At 42.6% G+C, this 18,910-nt stretch overlaps 2 protein-coding genes across 2 annotated transcripts; both read left to right on the top strand.

The window, feature by feature from the left end:
* The first annotated feature begins 1,064 nt into the window (after nt 1–1,064).
* Nucleotides 1,065–2,813, top strand: LOC125600454. Its single transcript, XM_048773162.1, has one exon. The coding sequence runs from the start codon at nt 1,065–1,067 to the stop codon at nt 2,811–2,813; it is 1,749 nt and encodes a 582-aa protein (XP_048629119.1).
* A 15,092-nt stretch (nt 2,814–17,905) lies between these two features.
* Nucleotides 17,906–18,664, top strand: LOC106379980 (chaperone protein dnaJ 11, chloroplastic-like). The gene has a single exon (XM_013819817.3). It carries the CDS (start codon nt 17,979–17,981, stop codon nt 18,459–18,461), a length of 483 nt encoding a protein of 160 aa, XP_013675271.1. The 5' UTR covers nt 17,906–17,978; the 3' UTR covers nt 18,462–18,664.
* Nucleotides 18,665–18,910: the final 246 nt, after the last annotated feature.

Raw genomic sequence — 18,910 nt, 5'->3', positions numbered from 1 at the left:
CTGATGAAGATGTTGCTTTTTTGATGGAAGTTCAGCAAATCGAAGAACGCTATAAACGCAACTCTCAGTCTGGCGGCATGGTTGCGACGTCAAAGGACAAAGACAAAAGCGGAGAAACTCTTGACGACGGGAGTGGGGCTAATTCAGAGAATTGCGAGCAAGAAAAGGGGAATGTTTGTGGAGATGACTTGGCAGTGGATAATAGAGAGAATAAGGAAGGCAAAGTCGAAGAAGGAGGCGCCAGCTAATCTGCCTTAACAAATCTGTCTCATAGAAGATACGAGAACGCTAAGTGTTGAACAGGTCTCAGTGGAGAATGGAAATAATGGAGGAGCTCACAAAGATGTTGCTGCAGAAGATGAAGGCGATGATATCGATTACGACTACAATGGCTGGCATGATTATTGTAGAAACAATTGCGTGACGGACGACGACGACGATTTTGTAGAAGGTCCAGGCAAAGGAAGAAGTGGTGGACAGTCTGGTGGGAAGGGTATTCGGTATCCTGGTGGCACAGGGGCTGCAAAATCGGCGTGTGGTAAGAAGCAACGATCACGTGGAGGTGGATATATAAGAAGCAACGATCACGTGGAGGTGGATATATATCCAAAAATAACGATTCTTCTGTGGAAATCACCGATCTAGCAAGAGATCTTGGATCACCCTCCAGATTGGACACAGAAGTAACAGAGACCGAGGTAGGTGTTGATGTTGTTCTTGTGACGCCCCCTCAATCTAAAAACAAACACACCAGGGTGATTGAAGATAATGATGATGATGTTGTTGTTGACACTCCTATTCCCCAGCCGGCCGCATTTCAGGGTGAAGAAGTATTGACGAAAGCCGGAGATAATGTGAGTGGTACTCCTACAGACGTTGGTTGTGCGCCCAATCAAGCAACAGAGGCCGTTGAAAGTGGTGACATATGTCTCGAAACTCCCCCAAAACAATATAACACGCACAACCGTGAGCTCGAAGATGAGGACGATGTTGATCCTCCTGTCACCGCAACTAGACAAGTTCAGGGTGGAGAAGCATTCATGAAAGGCATACAAGTACCAGATATGTATGGATATAATGATGTAGATGGTGTGTATAATGAAATGGATGGAAGCAGCTGCAACCCTCTTGACATTGACTTCAGCAAGGAGGACTCTGACATATACGTGGGAAGGACGTTCAAGCACAAAGCGGAGTGCAAGTTGACGTTGGCTATCTACGCAATTGCTAAGGTGTGCACGTTTAAGCTCAGGCATTGCAAACGCCGACTGACGGCGAAATGCTACGAAAAAGAATGCAAGTGGAGAGTAGTGGCTGTTCAACTCGGTGATTCTCCAACTTATCTGGTTAAAAAGGCAATTCTGAATCATGTATGCGTAGCCGACGTTAGAGGGAAGTATAAAAAACATGGTACAGCCAAAGTGCTTGCAGCTCTATTGCGTTCGAAATACGAGAGGCTCTACTCTGGGCCGCGTGCTATGGAACTTCCGGAAATGTTGCGAACGGAATTCAACTATACATGCTCATACTGGAAAGCTTGGAAAGCGAAAGAACTAGCGATTGCATCTGCGCAAGGAACAGAAGAGGATTCATACAAGATGCTACCACAGTACTTCCATGTACTCAAGCTAGCAAATCCTGGAACAATCACCGATATTAAAACAGAAAAAGACAAAGAAGGAAAAACAAGGTTTAAGTATGCGTTCATGTCCCTGAAAGCATGCATCGATGGATGGAAGTACCTGAGGAAGGTGCTAGTGGTGGACGGCACCCACATGTTTGGAAAGTACAAAGGTGTTTTGCTAAGTGCCAGCGGACAAGATGCTAACAGCCGCGTATTCCCGATTGCTTTCGCAGTAGTGGAAAGCGAGAACACAGAATCTTGGACATGGTTTATTGAGAGGTTATCTACTATTGTAGAGGATGGTTCTGATTTAAGTATAATATCAGATAGATGCGCAGCAATTTTCGCAGCGAAAGATAAATGGTACCCACGTGCACACCATGGTATTTGTCTCGTACACCTCCAGCGTAACGTTAATGATAAGTTTAAGGGGCTGCAACAGAAAGCAATGGTTGGCAGAGCTGGGGATGCGTTCAGAGTTTCGGAGTTTAAGGAGATAATGGAGCTTATTAAACTGACGGATTGGAGATGCTGGGATTATTTGGAGAAGATCGACAAGAAGCTATGGACACGTTCACATTTCGAAGGGGAGAGATTTAACGTGATGACTTCTAACGCTGCTGAATCGTTGAATAATGCTCTTCTGCCCGCTCGTGATAGTCCTATAATGGCATTGTTCGAGTTTATTCGCCGGAAGCTGTGTACATGGTATGTGAGCAGACGCACCGAGATCAGTAAGATGAAGGGAAATGTTCCAGATAATATTCAAAAGATACTGGTCGAACAGCTGGTGCTGTCAACGGGCCTTCTAGTTATGCCATGTTCGACTTGGTTATTCGAAGTTACGCACAGGCCAACTAATTTTGGTTTCACGGTTGATCTGGATAAACGAACTTGCACTTGCCTCGAATTCCAAAAGCTTGGTTTGCCATGCCGACATGCCATTGCTGCTGCTTCTTGCCGTAATATGCAGTACACCATGTTTGTTTGCAAACACCATCTCAAAGAGACATGGGCTGAAACAGTTAGGGGTATCATACTTCCGGTTCCGGATCCAAAGGATGTTGAAGTGCCAGCCGAAATACTAACGGTTGATCTTTATCCACCAACGACCAAACGAACGAAGGGAAGACCAGGAATCAAACGTAAACTGTCCGCAGGAGAGATACCGGTAAGACTGTGGTGTTGACTTTGAACAATAATTTCAGTAACGTATAGTAAATTCTCCAATTATACCAACTTTATTGTTTACATCAGGGGGGGAGCAAAAAACATAAGCCGAACAAGTGCTCAAACTGTTTTAAGGAAGGTCACAAGAAGACCACTTGCAAGGAAGTTAAGCCCTGAATAGAGGATGTAGAAAGTCTGTATTTTAATAAAAACGACCAACCTCATTTTGGAATGTATTTTATTGTAGATCACCGATGAACCTGTGTTTGTTTGGATACGGTGTACGGAACTAGTGTTGAGGTGTACGGGCTTTTCGTACTAAATATATTATGGTTGTAGCACATATTTGTTGTACACCTACAGTTGATCAATAGATGCATAACATTAATAACAAAAGTAGATATTATATCCGAATAAAGTAACAACACAGAGGGAAAAAAAGTACTTAGTGTACTAGCCGAAAACAGAACTTGGAGTAGCATAGAGTTTGTCAAAAAACTGCAGACAGAAACCGAAGCTATTACATGTAATTATAGTTATCAATCATCGGAATGGATACGACCTCTTCTCCCCCTACGTAGTGAAAGATCCGCCTCGAGTCCGCTAACATTTTGCGGCTGACAAATTAGGGGTTCATCACCTGGAAGAGCCAAAATGTCCCTTTGAAGATTGAGAGTCTGATAGATCAAGTTGGGGAGAACAATTTTCTTGTCCGCATCAGACTGACGAGACATTTCGATGATCTGGTCATAAGCCAGTCGACCAAAGTCTATCGGCTTTTCTCTTACAAACGCGAAGAGAAAACGAAGACGCTTTTTTAGCATTGCATCTACATGGAATCCAGGTAGCCAGTTTAACTCACACAGTTTGTAGAGGCAAAGATACTGTGGGAGGAGCTGTGTTAGGGAGAAAGGCTCCCAGTGAGTACAGCGACCACCGGTTAGGAACGCAATTGCCTGCGACAGATCACCATCCTCCCATGTGTGAGGTTGTTCCACAATTGGAGTCATAAATAGTTGATTAATCACAACGGGGTCGAAATCGAAACGGCATCCCCTGATATAAACGCCGCGTCCGAACCGTATAGGTTAGAGATGCATTCTCTAACCACCCTTGGACAGAAAGGCCGCACATGCAAAACAGTGTACATCCACCCAACATTTTCTACTATTGAGCGAGCCTCAGCAAATCCCGGATCATCTAACACTAACATCCCCTGGACTAAAAACCCTCGTAAGCAAAGTTGTTGATACTTACGGAAGCTTACTTCAGTTAAATGACGATTAGACCATGGGTTTGGCACGGGTGGGCCGGCGATAAAGAACATCCGACTGGCTTGTAGCCGCGCTTCAAATGTCATGAAACGAGGTTCTTCCTCGGCCGGCTCAGGTGAGGAACTTGAGCGGTAATCTGAACTTGTGGTGCTGTATTCACGACGGCTGCGATGGGTGGAGGCAGATGACGAAGTCGACATTTTTAGGGTTTCAATTTTTTTTCTCAAATTGGATCTAGAAGATGAGTAGGAAGGAGAAACAAATACAGTTTCCGAGAGGATATAGTGGATTTCGAGCAGCGCACCCGTCAAGTCGGTCTGTCTTCCTCATTAATGAAAAAGGTGGATGAAGGGACCACCAACGCAACGAAAACATAATCTTTGGGCCATACGTGTTTAACTCCCAAATTAAGTTAGGCCCAAAACTTAATCCAGCAACCGGGGTTGATTAAAGCACCGGTGTACAATGATAAATGGAAAGTAAGATTTTTAGCGTATATAATGATTAAATGTATTTTCATTGGAAAGATTGCGTTGTAACTAAATTGTAAAAGTCAATATACTTGTCAATATAGCCGTTGTTAGTCATTTTAAACGAATATAGCCGTTGTATATGGGTTGGAACAGATTATAACGGTTAGAATTAATTCCTATTTAAGGAGCTGTGCCTCCCTCGCACTCTACTCGCAACTTTCTCAAAATATTTTAAATATCCACAAACTAAATGACCGATTGGTAAAATGACGGATATGGCGGATCCTTACTATGCGGAGATGAAGCAGCACAAACGGGATGCTGACTGGCTCTTTCCTTGCATGTATGCCAACTACTGCATTCCTAAGAAATGTACGTGCGGTGGTGCTATAACGGTCGAAACTGACGAGAGAGGAAGAAACTACTATGTATGCAAAGTTTTTGAGGTTAGAATGGTTGTTACGCTAATCAATAGTTCGAAATTATTAAACGGTAATCAATCACATAAATATTATTTTCCTTCTAGGACGATGGTTTGCACATCCGACGTGCCTGCCATGACGCAATCGAGGAAGAGGTTGATGTGATGAAAAGTAAATTTCGCGAGGAGGTCTCGCTCCACCGTAGGCTGCAATTTGAGGTTGAGGAAATGCGTAAGGATATCCAAGAGCTTAAGAATTTACTGATGAGGGGTCGCTGATCGAATCTTATCTTCAATTTGATGTAATGTTATATAATATCTTTTGTAATGTATGTGGGGTCGTTTATCGGAACAATTGTGTCATTTACGGTGGGTGATTTGTAATGTATGTGGGATCCAATATACAACGGTTGTATAACACGAAACGGTGCCTAACTATGTTTAACTTATTTCCCACAAACATATAAATAGAACGAATGGTTCGGTTGTTTATGAACACACAACCTTAAAATGAAGCAAGGAGATTCTACAGTTAGAGAATACAATACATTGTTCCTAAAATCCGGACTCCTTGAAATACACCAACAGGAGACCTTGGTAATGATGTATCGAGATGGTTTACGCGAGGAGATACGGGCAGAGCTTGGGGTTCACGTGTTCTCAACCATTGACGACATAATGCAGGCAGCTTTAGATGTTGAAGAGGGTGATGAATCTGATGAATCAGGGAACCGGTCGAAAGAGAAATCCCGAAGCGGAGAATGTGAGACGTCGGGTGATACCGATTGCTCTACAACCGAATCTGACGAATCGGGGAACCGGACGAAGAAGAAAGCCCGAACCGGAGAAGATTTCCTTCAGAACTTAGACGGAGAGGAAGAAGATCCCGGCCAGGCGGATGACAATGATGCTTTTAACGACAGTGACGGGTCTGTTCCGCAGGGGGTCGGAGGGAGCGATGAGGAATCCGATAGTAAGGTTGATCTTGAAGACTATAAGGAGTACCTTGAGGAACATCACAGGAGCGAGTCCGAGTCAAGTCGAGAATCCAAGTGATCAGAAATATGGCAATAGATTTATATGTATTAGATTTATATCAACTTAATTTATGTATTAGATTTATATGTGTGCTACAATATGTTCTACACTTTAACAACAAAAAATGTACACCTTTGATAATATGAACTAAATTTATGTATTACATATTACCGAGATGGGTATGCCTGCATAGATTTTAAAAGAAAACATAATTAACTAAAGATTTTAAAATCAATCATAATTAACCATATTACCGAGATGGGTATACCTACATAGATTTCAATCATAAACCCGTGCACCTGCCGCTAATATCCGATCATAACGTACCTCTATCAAAATTAACCATATACTGGAATAAATATAATATATAAACAAAAAAAATAGTGTCTGCAATTTAGCTACACAGTGAGTTGTACACCCTTTAGAATAAGTTGTACACGTTTAGTTATTTATAGTACGTGGTATACATGGATAGACTTTAATACGAAAGTCAAACGGAAACACAGTTTTAGCCAACAATAATGTATCTGTACTTTTCTGTTGTAAGACTGACGCATCATTCGGCCCAATGTAAGTGGTATCGAAGAATGAAAGTTGGTGTAAACAATTGTCATACCCGTTAAACGGTTAACTGTCCTCATACCCGTTAAACGGTTAAGTATATCTTGCATCATTTCGTTTCGTCCCTATGATACTCCTTCGCTAGTCACATCATTTCATCTCTGTTTGTTATGCAAACCTCGATTATAAATTGGGTTGACCCTATTCGATTTTTGGAAGCGGTGACACATTCTTGTCGTAACGTATAAACAGAAATCTCCTAAAAATGGAACAATTCCCTATACTCAGCCTCCCCCCTGAGGTCCAGGGGTTAGTCGTTAAACTCGTGGCACATAACTCCTTCGAAGATCTTTTCAGACTACGCGCTACTTGCAAGGCTATGCGTTCGTTGGTGCAGACGATGAAGACGTTTACGCTTCGTTCGATTTGTTTAAATACCCGTGGAGACTTAACGGGTTTAGGCTTCGTTACCTATTGTTTAAATACCCGTGGAAACCCAAGTACACTTTACATCAAGGGCGTTGAGTATTTTTACAGGCGAAATATGTACGTTGAGGGTCTTGATTTGATGAAGAGAGCAGCTGATGCTGGATTCGAGCGAGCCCGTATACCTACGCCATGACAAGCAAATTATGGGATGATGATGGCGACCACTTCAGGGGATTTTCAAGAGACTACGTCGCTAAGATCGGACTGCTGGTAAGATCCTCGGCTGGATTGTGGAATTGGGACCATAACGACTACTTCCACATAAGGAGGCACGTCTTTATATCAACAGTCGCACCGATATTTTACAGCTGTCCTTGTTCTCCTCTATTGGAGGGACATTGGGCATTATGGGACATCGACAATAGGAAGGCTGAAGACATGTGTAACCGGTGCTTCTGGATAAAAGAGGTTGGTCTTTTTCTACGCGACTTCAAGGCATCCACCGGTCATCCAAACTTTGAAACGTGGCGTTAAGACTTGTTGGATGGTGGTAATCTTCATGCACACTACTCTATCCTACGTACACCGTTGTTAAATTGTTGCACACCAACAAATATTTCTAATCTTTCGAAGAGAATACTATTATGTCAATTGAAATGTAGGATACTATTATGTCAATTGAAACGTTGGATACAATTACGTCAATAAAAAACTTGCACACCATATATAAAAGTTGCACACCATATGTCTGCCGGAATAGATACTACAAAATAGATGCAACAATATATTATATTAAAGTTTCTCAATAATTTCCTTGAGTAATGCAATCTCCTCAGTGTTTTTCTTCAAGACTTTCTCCATCTCGTGGATCTGATAACCAAGGTTTGCAATCTCACCGTCGTTTTTTTGGGCATCTTCGTCAATTCGATCGATCCGATATTCAACACGACCTAAGCTACGTATCCTGGATTCGTGGTCGTCAACTGTTTTCTTCAAACGTCGGGTTTCGTCTTCGATAGCGGCGGTCCATTCTTGCTTTCTGTGCAACCCGTCATTCTGGAAATAGGATTACAACTTACCTTTAAATCTTTGGAAGCAAAGCCAACAATTACATAAAAGATTACAACTCACCTTGAAATCTTTGCATACAAAGTATTTCTTCGGAATGGCTGCCGCTTCTGTAGAGATCTGAATGATAATTGCGCTTCCGCAAGGACAACGATCCGGGATTCCAAAGTTGGAGTCGTTCACAGCGTAAAGCATGTCCACATACGAGGCACCATCCGAGCTGCTGGAAGTCGACATCGAGGGAATTTTGCTGGTAAAGGAGAAAGGGAGATGTTATTAGGTCGAAGTTGGAGAAAGGAGAAAGGGAGATATTATTAGGTCGAAGTTGGAGAAAGTGCTCGTCACTGTGCACTTTATTTCAAAATTTAAATTAAAGTAAATTCAAATTTCGGTCCGGGTTGCCCAAAAATCCGGCCCAGTCCAAACCCTAAACCCGACCCATTTACATTTTTTCCCAAAATTCTTTTCTCCAATTCGATTTCAGTCCTTTTTTGGTGTTCATTATTGTTCTCCAACTGGGAAGAGATATGGAATTCGGTGGCAGATCGAGCTATAAGGGAAAGGGAAAGGGAAAGGGTAATGAAACCGATGTGCGTTGTTTCTGTGCGTTGCCGGCGAAGAAATGTAAATCTTGGACAGACAAAAATCCTGGTCGGAGGTTCTACGGGTGTGAACGCTGGAAGGTAGAATAGTAGTATTGTGTTGTTATTTATCGAAGGGGTTTTCATTTCGTTTATCTTGTAGAGTCCACTTGATTGTGGGTTTTTCCAATGGATCGATGAGGAAGAACCTTTCGGATGGCAAAAGCAAGCTCTGATTGAAGCTAGAGACGAAATTTCTGAACAAAAGCGGACTATCATGGAATTGAAGAAGACCATCTCGCACCTCCAGAGTGATTTGGGCAAAAATGCAGAAATAGAGGAAGACATCATTAACGGGTTTCTAAATATGTGAAGAGATGTTTAATTTGTCCTGCAAGCTTGTATTTTGGTATCTCAACATCTGCTGTAAACGTGTTATAACCTATGAATTAGTTATGAATTAGTTTTTAAATTTGCAAAGGTATTGTTCCAACAGAAATTATATGTAGTATTGGGATCGAGGAACTACATTTGGGAGGAAACAGCAGATGTTAAAACATAAATGACATAGGAGAAAACCAGAGAGATTTCCCTGTCAATAATATTTAAAGGATGTTTGCAATGTTGACGCAAATCCAAAATAGCCTGCAGTTTTTGCAATCACCTTCTAAGTTGTCTGCGTAATCATGGCCATACACGCACCTGGGTGTCTTGATAACGCCATCATCCGGGAACTTGAAAGATTCCCCATATTTGTTGCAGTTCAGGTCTTCCGCTCCAAAGGCTTTCAATTGGTTCTCTATGGATTCTCCCATTTCACAAGTATCATCCGATCGAAGGTCATGGTGATATGCTGCGAACAGCTGAAACACTTTGCTCGCTTCCTTGTCGTTGCCAAGACAAACATTGAATATGGCGACAGCTAGGGTTGAGAATCCATGCATTGGGACATTTGGTTCCAATATTTTAATACTCTCCTCAAGTCCTATGCTCGGTGCTGTAAGGAGACCTTCATAGTAGATTGCCTTTCTGTTGCCAGCACTGACACATTTGAGATGAAACTCCCGGAACTGACAACCTTGGCGTATTTGACATGTGACGAACCCGTCCTCCATTTCACTAACATCGCACTTCTTCAAGACTGAGGGCTCGTGTGCGAGGGCGTAACCGCGTTTTCCAGCCCGCAGAAAAGGGCCAAGATTGTAAAATGATTCCTCTCCGACAAGCTCAATGATTTTGCACACAATTTCCTGGGGAAGATTTGGGAGTACGTGAGCTTCCATACTATTGGGGTCACTTGTTGGAGTTTTTTTGTGGTCTGTTTTATGGTTGGTATGAGAGGGATTATAGTAATTTAATAGACAGGTTTGTAGAGAAAACGTGTGAGGTTAATACGAGAATTTATTGTCCCACCTACATTTGAAACCTAACACTGTCAAATCATTTTTAAAGGGTCAATAAAAAATCCATTATTTCGTTTATCTCGGTATAGGTTCAATGCGTCTCCTCGATATAATGACTTATACGGGCGTGACCATCGTAAATAGACAACCCTTCGCTTGCCGCCGTCCGCTCACTATAATTACTGAATTTTGGACATCATTTGCACAACGCTGAAAACACAATCTGGCTATAATGGCAGAGATGACTTTTCTAGATCTCCCTTCAGAAATCCAACAATTGATTGTCTCCTGCGTCGCAAAAAATCCTTTCAAGATCTGTATAGACTCAGATCTACTTGTAAGTCAATGCGTGCGCTGGCAGACACGCCTGACGTCTATTCTTCGTTTGATCTGTATAAATACCCTTGGTGGACAGGCTTGCGTGATACGTTGTTGAGAAGATGCTACGATGTCGGAAACCCAAGTACTCTTTACATCAAGGGTGTTGAGTATTTCTACGCCCTACAACGCCACGAAGAAGGTCTTGCTTTGATGAAGAGAGCAGCGGATGCTGGATACGAACGAGCGTTGTATACCTATGCAATGACTCGCAAACTCTACTGGGATGATGAGGAATACTTCGCTAGTTTTACGAGAGAAGCAGTTGGTACAATTGGATGGCTTGTTAGAATGGATGATGCCCCGTGGGTGCCGGTCGTTAACGAGGGGTTCTTAACAAAGAAGTTCATGTTCATGTCAACAGATCGACCTTTGTTTTATAATTGCCCCTGTGCACCTACGTTGGATTTCGATTGGGATCTGTGGCAGATGGAGTTAAGCAAGACTGAAGACATGTGTAACCGATGCTTCTGGATAAAAGAGGTTGGTCTTTTCCTCCGGGATTTTCGTTGCGCCACGAGTTTTCCGCCCTTCGACAGTTGGCAGTAATTATTATTTGTTGTAATGCATTTACCACATTAAGCATTGTTCTAATTCCGTTGTCGAGTATAACATTAGCTGTTATTTTGGAAAGTGACGTATACCATCAAAGCTAGGAGACAAACTCCAACATCGATTTATCGTTTCTTTACTCATACAGTTATCATGAAAAGATAAGACTCGGTATACAACATTAAAACAACGGTGTAGACGACTTATAAACCAAACAATGCGTTTTACATAATATAATACAACAACCGTTACAAGGTCTATGAAAGTCAATACATATGGTTGATGTGAAATGTCAGACTTGGTGTGCATCATTACGCCAATGGTGTACGATTTTTAAAGACCAAACAAAACGTTTCACTTTATATTGTACACCAAACGTTACAAGGTCTACCACCGACAATACATGTAGTTCATTTTGTTCAATGATGTGACTTTATATAATACAATCAAACATCACAAATAGTTCTAATTATAACACAATAACATTCGCAATCATGTTGTTCAATGATGTATACCTTCACGTAGTTACAACAACATTACAACAACGGTGTACGAGGGTTACAAGGTCTACCAAAGTCAACACATGTAGTTGGTGTGCAGCGTTTTAACTCAGGTGTACATATCTAGAAATACCAAAGTCAATACCGATAAACTTTTTTGTTTCTCGATGATCATAAACGCATAATCACACAAACACACCATAAATATACCATTAAGTTCCATTTCGTTCACACAAACATAAGTACCATTGGGTTCGAACAACATTCTGACAAAGAAAACAACTTCAAGTTTACTCATTGTTTACTTTAGCATCGCCCACGAATTCTTCATAGCAGTCCATTGCATACTGCTCTCGAAATCTGTCAACATCTTTGTCGGTAATCCGACTCATTTCCTCCGTTAAGCCGGCAGCATGCATCTCTATGAACTTGGCAGCACATGGCCCACAGTCGCCACCCCTTTTGTTGTGATAAATGCCTTCTGCGCGGCTCCAAGAGTAAATTCGAAGACCTTCCTTCACCTTATAGCATTTATGCCCCGCATATTTTTCTAATATATAAGGCAACGACTGTACAACCGAACACATATGTCCTTCCGCAACCTCGATCTCAGTATGAGGAACATAGGAATCAAATACCGTCACATGACCTTCAGTCAGCTTAATGCAGAGACCAACCCAGTGATCTCCACCCCAATTCATCGGGGTGTACACGGTGTCGACATCGCGGCCAAGTCCCAACTTCATTTTCTGCCCCTTGCTCTTTCCTGTCACATACTGTGCTACGTTTTTCCCCCATTCGAACTGCAGCTTATCATTGTCTGCGCTAAAGGCACTCCAGTTTGACTGAATGGTTTTTATAAAGTACTGATCCAAGATCACCATCCTCTCCTTCTGTAGATAAATCCCGCGACGCCTCCACAACATGTTCATTATCACATGCATGTGCTGTCCCAAAAAAATATGTAACAAATATTAGTTACATAAGGTGACTGTCAAAGGTATAATGTGACGACGATGCAGAGCTTAATAGTACCTCGTCAGACATCCATTTCCCCGGTTCAGCAATTTCAAGGAAGAAGTGATTACACACAGAGTGACCGGTAGCGATATCCCACATCCTGCAAATTTAACCAACAATCAGGAACTTATGCACGAGTGTATGTATATAACCTTAAAAAGAGTTAGAAACTTACTGCTCGGGGTTTTCCCTCAAAATTTGGCAAACTTCTTAAACTGTGTTCGATTCGTTTTGGCAATGGGCTTATACTCAACCTTCTCCTCGCTCTTAAACAACTTTTTCACCCTTGGGTCAGGCGTGTACACTCCAGAAATCTTGCTGGATCTCATGCGATGCCGTTTACCACCACTGCCCACATCTTCAGAGTCCGCATCCGTTTCACCACACAGATCACGTGGGTTCTCTTGTATCTGGCTATCAGTGGACATGTCGTCTTTACAACTGTCATATCTCTCTTCGTCCTCCGTCCCCTGTAATTCAGCGTTGATCTCCTTAACACTTGCCTCACCACCCGCCTTGGGAGGAGCAACTTTTCCAACCGCCTCCACAGGCTTTGGAAACTCCATATTTGATGTTTCAACGGAGTCAACAGATTGGGGCTGTTTGTCTGCCGTCCTCGCTTCTTCACCACCGTCAGGATCCTCCTCAACGAACTCACCACCGTTGTCGCCACCCGTTTTCTAGATGGAGTCAGTAACCTATGTCAACAGGTGTACACCAAAAATAAAATGTACATGTGTACACCAATAATAAAATGCACACCACCTGCGCAAAGCCAATCCCCGCCGTTGGTGTCATGCGGGCAGCCACGGACTTGTTTTCTTTTGGCTGTGCACCCTCCCCACCCCTCGTTGCCCTTATTTCCTGAAATTTCAAATCAGTTAATTACGCTCTCTGAGAATTGTCGAACAACAACAGACCTAAACCATTGCCTAAGATATAACTACCTCGTCCGCCCCCGGGATTTCAGAGTTGATCTCCTTCACAAGTGCCTCAACAAACCCCATAGGAGCAGAGACTTGTTCAAGCCTCTCTCCATCATTCTGATTTGATGTTTGACCGGACTCACCACCGTTGTCGGCACCCGTTTTCTAGATGGAGTCAGTAACCTATGTCAACAGGTGTACACCCAAAATAAAATGTGAATGTGTACACCAATAATAAAATGCACATCACCTGCGCAAAGTCAATCCCGGCCGTTGGTGTCATGCGGGCAGCTACCGACTCGTTTTCTTTTGGCTGTGCACCCTCCCCACCCCTCGTTGCCCTTATTTCCTGCAATTTCAAATCAGTTAATTACGCGGTAATTGAGAATTGTCGAACAACAACAGACCTAAACCATTGCCTAAGATATAACTACCTCGTCCGCCCCCCCGGATTTCAGAGTTGATCTCCTTCACAAGTGCCTAAACAAACCCCATAGGAGCAGAGACTTGTTCAAGCCCCTCTCCATCATTCTGATTTGATGTTTGACCGGACTCATAGCCCACCGGTGGAGCACCTACCCATTTTTGATGGCCCTCCCCACCTTCTGGAGCACTTCTTTCCTGCATCAGATCCGTTAATAACGCACTTCAAGTAATGTACAACAATAACAGACCAAACTTAATGTGACAGATATAACTACTGTCTATGATATAATCAGTAGCGGACACGTTTCAATTCCGGTGGATGCAACCTTAGATTTCGAGGAGGGGTTTCCATCCCATGAAGGATGAAAGGAGCGTACACTACCAACCGAACTGTAACAGTTCGGCTTTGTTTTCTCCCATGCGACTGGGGAGCCTTGCTCATACCGGTACGTTGGGTTTCTTTTCTGCCATGCCCCCGGGGAGGTTACCGCATGCTGGAAGGTAGAAGGAATCCGCAAATATTCACAACTATTGTTATTACCACTACTTAGCCAAACACTACACAACTAATTAAGATGCAAACGAACCTCTGCTGGTAACACATAGGACTCAGGCTCAACATCTAATACATCTCCAAACAGGACGAGGGCATTCGATTGTGTTTCTTGCTGCTGACCATCCCCCCCCAGCGCTGGGTTAGAAGTCTAAGCAATAACACAACAATAAAACTATCTATCACATTACCTGATCGCCTTTGTTTCCGCCGGATGGTGGAAAACGTGCATTGTCAGACTCGTTTTCTTTTGCATGATCATCATCATTCTGGTGACCACTTTCTCTCTCTGATGAGGGTGGGTTCTTCCTGCTCACTTCCTGGAAAACGGCAAAGGTGTCAGGACAGTAAATGACCACGAATTTGTATATTATGCGAAAAAATAACTTCTACAACCTTTGTCACCTCCTTTCCACCTCGACGCCGAGGCAACGTTTTTTTCCCAACTTGCCGAGTGCCAACCGTTTTCTTTTTTTTTCCCTTCCTGTTTCGCCCCTCAGTTTCACCCACAATACTATCATCAGGACACGGAGTGTGACGCACCTGCGGATCATCCATCGCTTTCCTCTTCCTAGCGTTGTGTTTGCTCCCCTCGGGCAGACCCAAACTCTTGCAAATCAGTGTCCACAACTCTTCAATATTGTTCTCCATCCCCGCAAACCGCTGGGATATCCAATGTTTTAAATTTTCATGCGTACACCTCTCTGAGCATTGACGATTCTCTTCTCCGCTGTTTCCAGAAGAAGAAATATCTTCAACTTCAATGGGCGTTGTATTACGCGGTCGCAAATTTATCTGGCGTACGGGAGTGGGACAAGCTCCCTCCCCCTGGGCAGCGTCTGGAACCTTAAACTTGGGGGAAAACGACTGGTCACCACCTGGAAAGTCCTCAGGTTTGAATGTTTCCCCACAAAGCAACTTCTGCACCAAAGAAGTAACTTGCCTATCTTCATTCTGGTCCACCAACAGCAGCCGTTCCTCATCAGGAATCACGGTGAAGTGGACAGAGAGCTGCAGCCAGGCAAAAAGCAATGGAAGACACGTTAACCACAAAAGCCGTAACCGTTTAACTTCACTGTATTTTTGCATCCGCTGTATTAAAAACAAAGGGAAAACAAACTTACGTCTGGGTCTTCCTCGACAGCAACTATTTCGTTGACTGTGAGAATAGTGGACGGCGAAGAGCAAGCTCCGGGGGAATCAATGAAAGTGGCGGTGTTCCCTGCGTCGGGAATTTTCTCAAATAGCAGAGGCACAACATCAAATACGAACAACTGCAGAGCAAGTGGAAACCCATAGCAAACTGTTGTCTTTTGCGATAGCCGATCACGCATCACATGCAGTGGGTTCTCACCTGGTGCGACAACAAGGGGAGGCAGGAAACGCGGCACGGTCGTCAAGAACGACTCTCGACCCCACGGATACGCTAAAAAGCTCTCAACGTCTGACAGCATCTCAACGTACCTGGGCGTTAGTTTAAGATCTTTGTTACTGGGGCAGAGAACACCATCAACCAACGCGATCAGAGCCAAAGGGAGCCGTTTCTCCACAGCTAGATATTCATTTCCCAACATGCGCAGTACACTCAGGACTGTTAACTTACCGACAGCCGTATCAAAGAGTTTGTTCCACATCGTCGGAGGAACAGATTCAGATGCTTCTGAATCCTGAACATCGAAAGCTCCGCAGTTCAAACCTGTAACGTCTCAGAATTCATCCAGCAAGAAACGTAGTGGATCGGGCCCGAAGGTGAACCAGAACTCGTGTCTGCGAGCCGTAACGAGCTGTCGGCTGAGGAGGCAGCCGATGAGCTTCGTAGAGTTCTGGCAGCGTACAACGGGAAGCTGAAACAGCCCCCGAAACTGGGAAGCCATCAAAGTGTCCATCACATCCGTCCCCTTTAGAGCAGCAGCAACAAAACCGATGACGTGTGATTTTGAGTAGATGTTTACTCGCAACTTTGTCGGGTACGTACCATATGCGAACAGTCTACGGGGCAACACAGATGAGGGCACCCCATCAGAGAATTGTCCCCCTGAGGATTCACCACCATCGGGGCCGTCCTCAGATCCAGAATCTACAAATAGAAGAAAAATGGATAACTCAAATAAATGGCCTCGATAACTCAAATAAATTGCTTCGAACACACAACGGTGTCGACTAATCATTACTAAAGAATCTGTCCGATGACATGCAAAGACGGAATCCACATGAACGGAGGTGGACGAAACACATACCCGGATAGCGCTGCTGTTTTGCATGAGGGCGCTCCGGGAGCTCCTCGCCAGAGGATCTGGCCCGACGACGAACGGTTGTCTGACTTAGCTTGGACTTCTTCATCACTGCAGGCGTCGTCTGGGGTCTAATTATCGCCGGAGAAGATTCTCCAACGGCTCCGACAGGTTAGGGAACACTGGTGGATCTAGGTCGAAAGACGAATAGTCCTCTCAGACTTTCACAGTAAATGAATTTACCAGAAGGTCGTTTACCGCCCAGTGCAGGTAAGACGACGAAGTTAATGACCCGGGTTTTTCGGAAACCGAGAAAGTCGCCGAAATTCTCACGTGCGAGAGAGCTGCGGCATCTCCGATATTCCGCAGCTGGAGCAAGGATCGTTTCGTCTTTTGCTCTCAAGTCGCATAGGGTCACAAATACACGCGACCCATTTGCCGAATTAAAACTCCGCGCGGCCCAAAGCCCGAATTATAAACTCGAAAGTGACCCACTTTGCCAATATTTTCAACATACAAACAATATAATGAGGTTATATATTTTCTACACGATACCAGTAAAATAATTGCATTTGGGTAATGCACATAATCTATCCATAGTACTTTTATTTATATCTAAACATGAAATCATTAATTTTACATTCATACAATAAATACTTATTTACATAATAATAAATACCAAAAATAATATTGAAAATATATTATTGTTTCAAAATTTCAAAAATTTATTGAATCATTTTATTGGTAATAATTTATATATTTATATATTCAAGTGATACATATTTTATGAACATTTTTTAATGAACATATATATATGAAATTAAGGTTATTTACCTATTCTTCAAATAATAATTTAATAATTGAATCAGGTGATATATATAAACAAATATATGATATATAAAATAACAGATTTTTTTTAAAAAAATATTTAATATAGAATATTTAAACTTTTAATAAAGATTTAGACACAGTTACTAATAGATTAATATAGGCTTATCTAAAATGTATATTAAATATAAACTAATGATATTAAAACAAAAAATTCTTTCGAATTTATCAAATATTATATCAAAAAAATAAATGATATAATATAACATAAAAGTAAAATTAATTATTTATAAATTGATATTTTATGTTATATTAACATTAAAAATTTAAAATTTATAGACAAATAAACCGCGTGGTCAAATCTCTACTGTAATTAAAAACACTAATTGAATATTAATCAAGCAATTGCTGACTAATCGCTTCTTCCCCTATAAATAGATCCTTCCACTACTTCTTCAGTCTGACTTTCCCTCTCTCCAACAAAAACAGCAAACGCAAAACGCAGCCGTTTCCATAGCAAAGATGTTTTCTTCTTCTTCTTCTTTCGCTCATACAATCCGCCTCTCTCCCCCTCTCTCCCCCGTATCTCCGCCATCTCGCGCAACTCGGATATCGCCTCCTCTCGCATCCGCCTCTTTCTCCTACACCTGCGCGGAGGACTCTCCCAGACTGCATCAGCTACAGCGGCGTTTGACGACGGCCACCGCTTCGCTCTACGAGATTCTTGAGGTTCCTCACGGCGCGAGCCCCCAGGACATCAAATCGGCTTACCGGCGACTGGCCAGGATCTGCCATCCCGACGTGGCGGGACTTGATCAGACGAACTCTTCTTCTTCGGGGGATGAGTTCATGAAGATCCACGCGGCGTACTGTACGCTTTCTGATCTTGAGAAACGCTCTGTTTACGATCGGAGGATGCTTCGGCGGAGCCGTCCTTTGACCGTCAGTACCTCCGGGATGGGAAGTTACGTTGGTCGGAACTGGGAAACTGATCAGTGCTGGTAGCGAGTTGACTCGGTGGCTGAGTTTTAAATAGGAAGCGATAATTATGGGCTTAACGTTGTAGTTAATATTAGTAATTAGCTTACACGGACGTGGATTAATGTGCTATAACGTTGGTTCCGTGTTACGTAGGATCTACGTGCTTTTACCTTGTGAATCCTTATATTAGTCAATGAAAAATATATAACTCAGTTTAATTTCGTTCTTACGGTTATCTATATATTAATTAAGAATATGTTTGTTTAAGAACTTATAATATACCCATTTCCATGCAGATGCAAAAGTAATCAAGAAACAAATCTTATATGAATTATGCCCAGGTTAAGATTAAGGTTTTGTTTGTATGACTGACGTTATAATTTTCTTATAATATACCAATAATCAAGAAACAAATTATATGATATGATTTGCTTATAATATACCGATGTCGGTTTGTAACAATACATTTCGAG

This window comes from Brassica napus, unplaced genomic scaffold, assembly GCF_020379485.1.
Source record: "Brassica napus cultivar Da-Ae unplaced genomic scaffold, Da-Ae ScsIHWf_2276;HRSCAF=2934, whole genome shotgun sequence".
In the NCBI taxonomy this organism is placed as follows: Eukaryota; Viridiplantae; Streptophyta; class Magnoliopsida; order Brassicales; family Brassicaceae; genus Brassica; species Brassica napus.
This window is presented reverse-complemented; position numbering and strand designations above follow the sequence as displayed.

Coding starts and splice junctions, on each gene's coding strand:
- LOC125600454 (XM_048773162.1), top strand. CDS start 1,065: ATGTATGGATATAATGATGTAGATGGTGTGTATAATGAAATGGATGGA.
- LOC106379980 (XM_013819817.3), top strand. CDS start 17,979: ATGTTTTCTTCTTCTTCTTCTTTCGCTCATACAATCCGCCTCTCTCCC.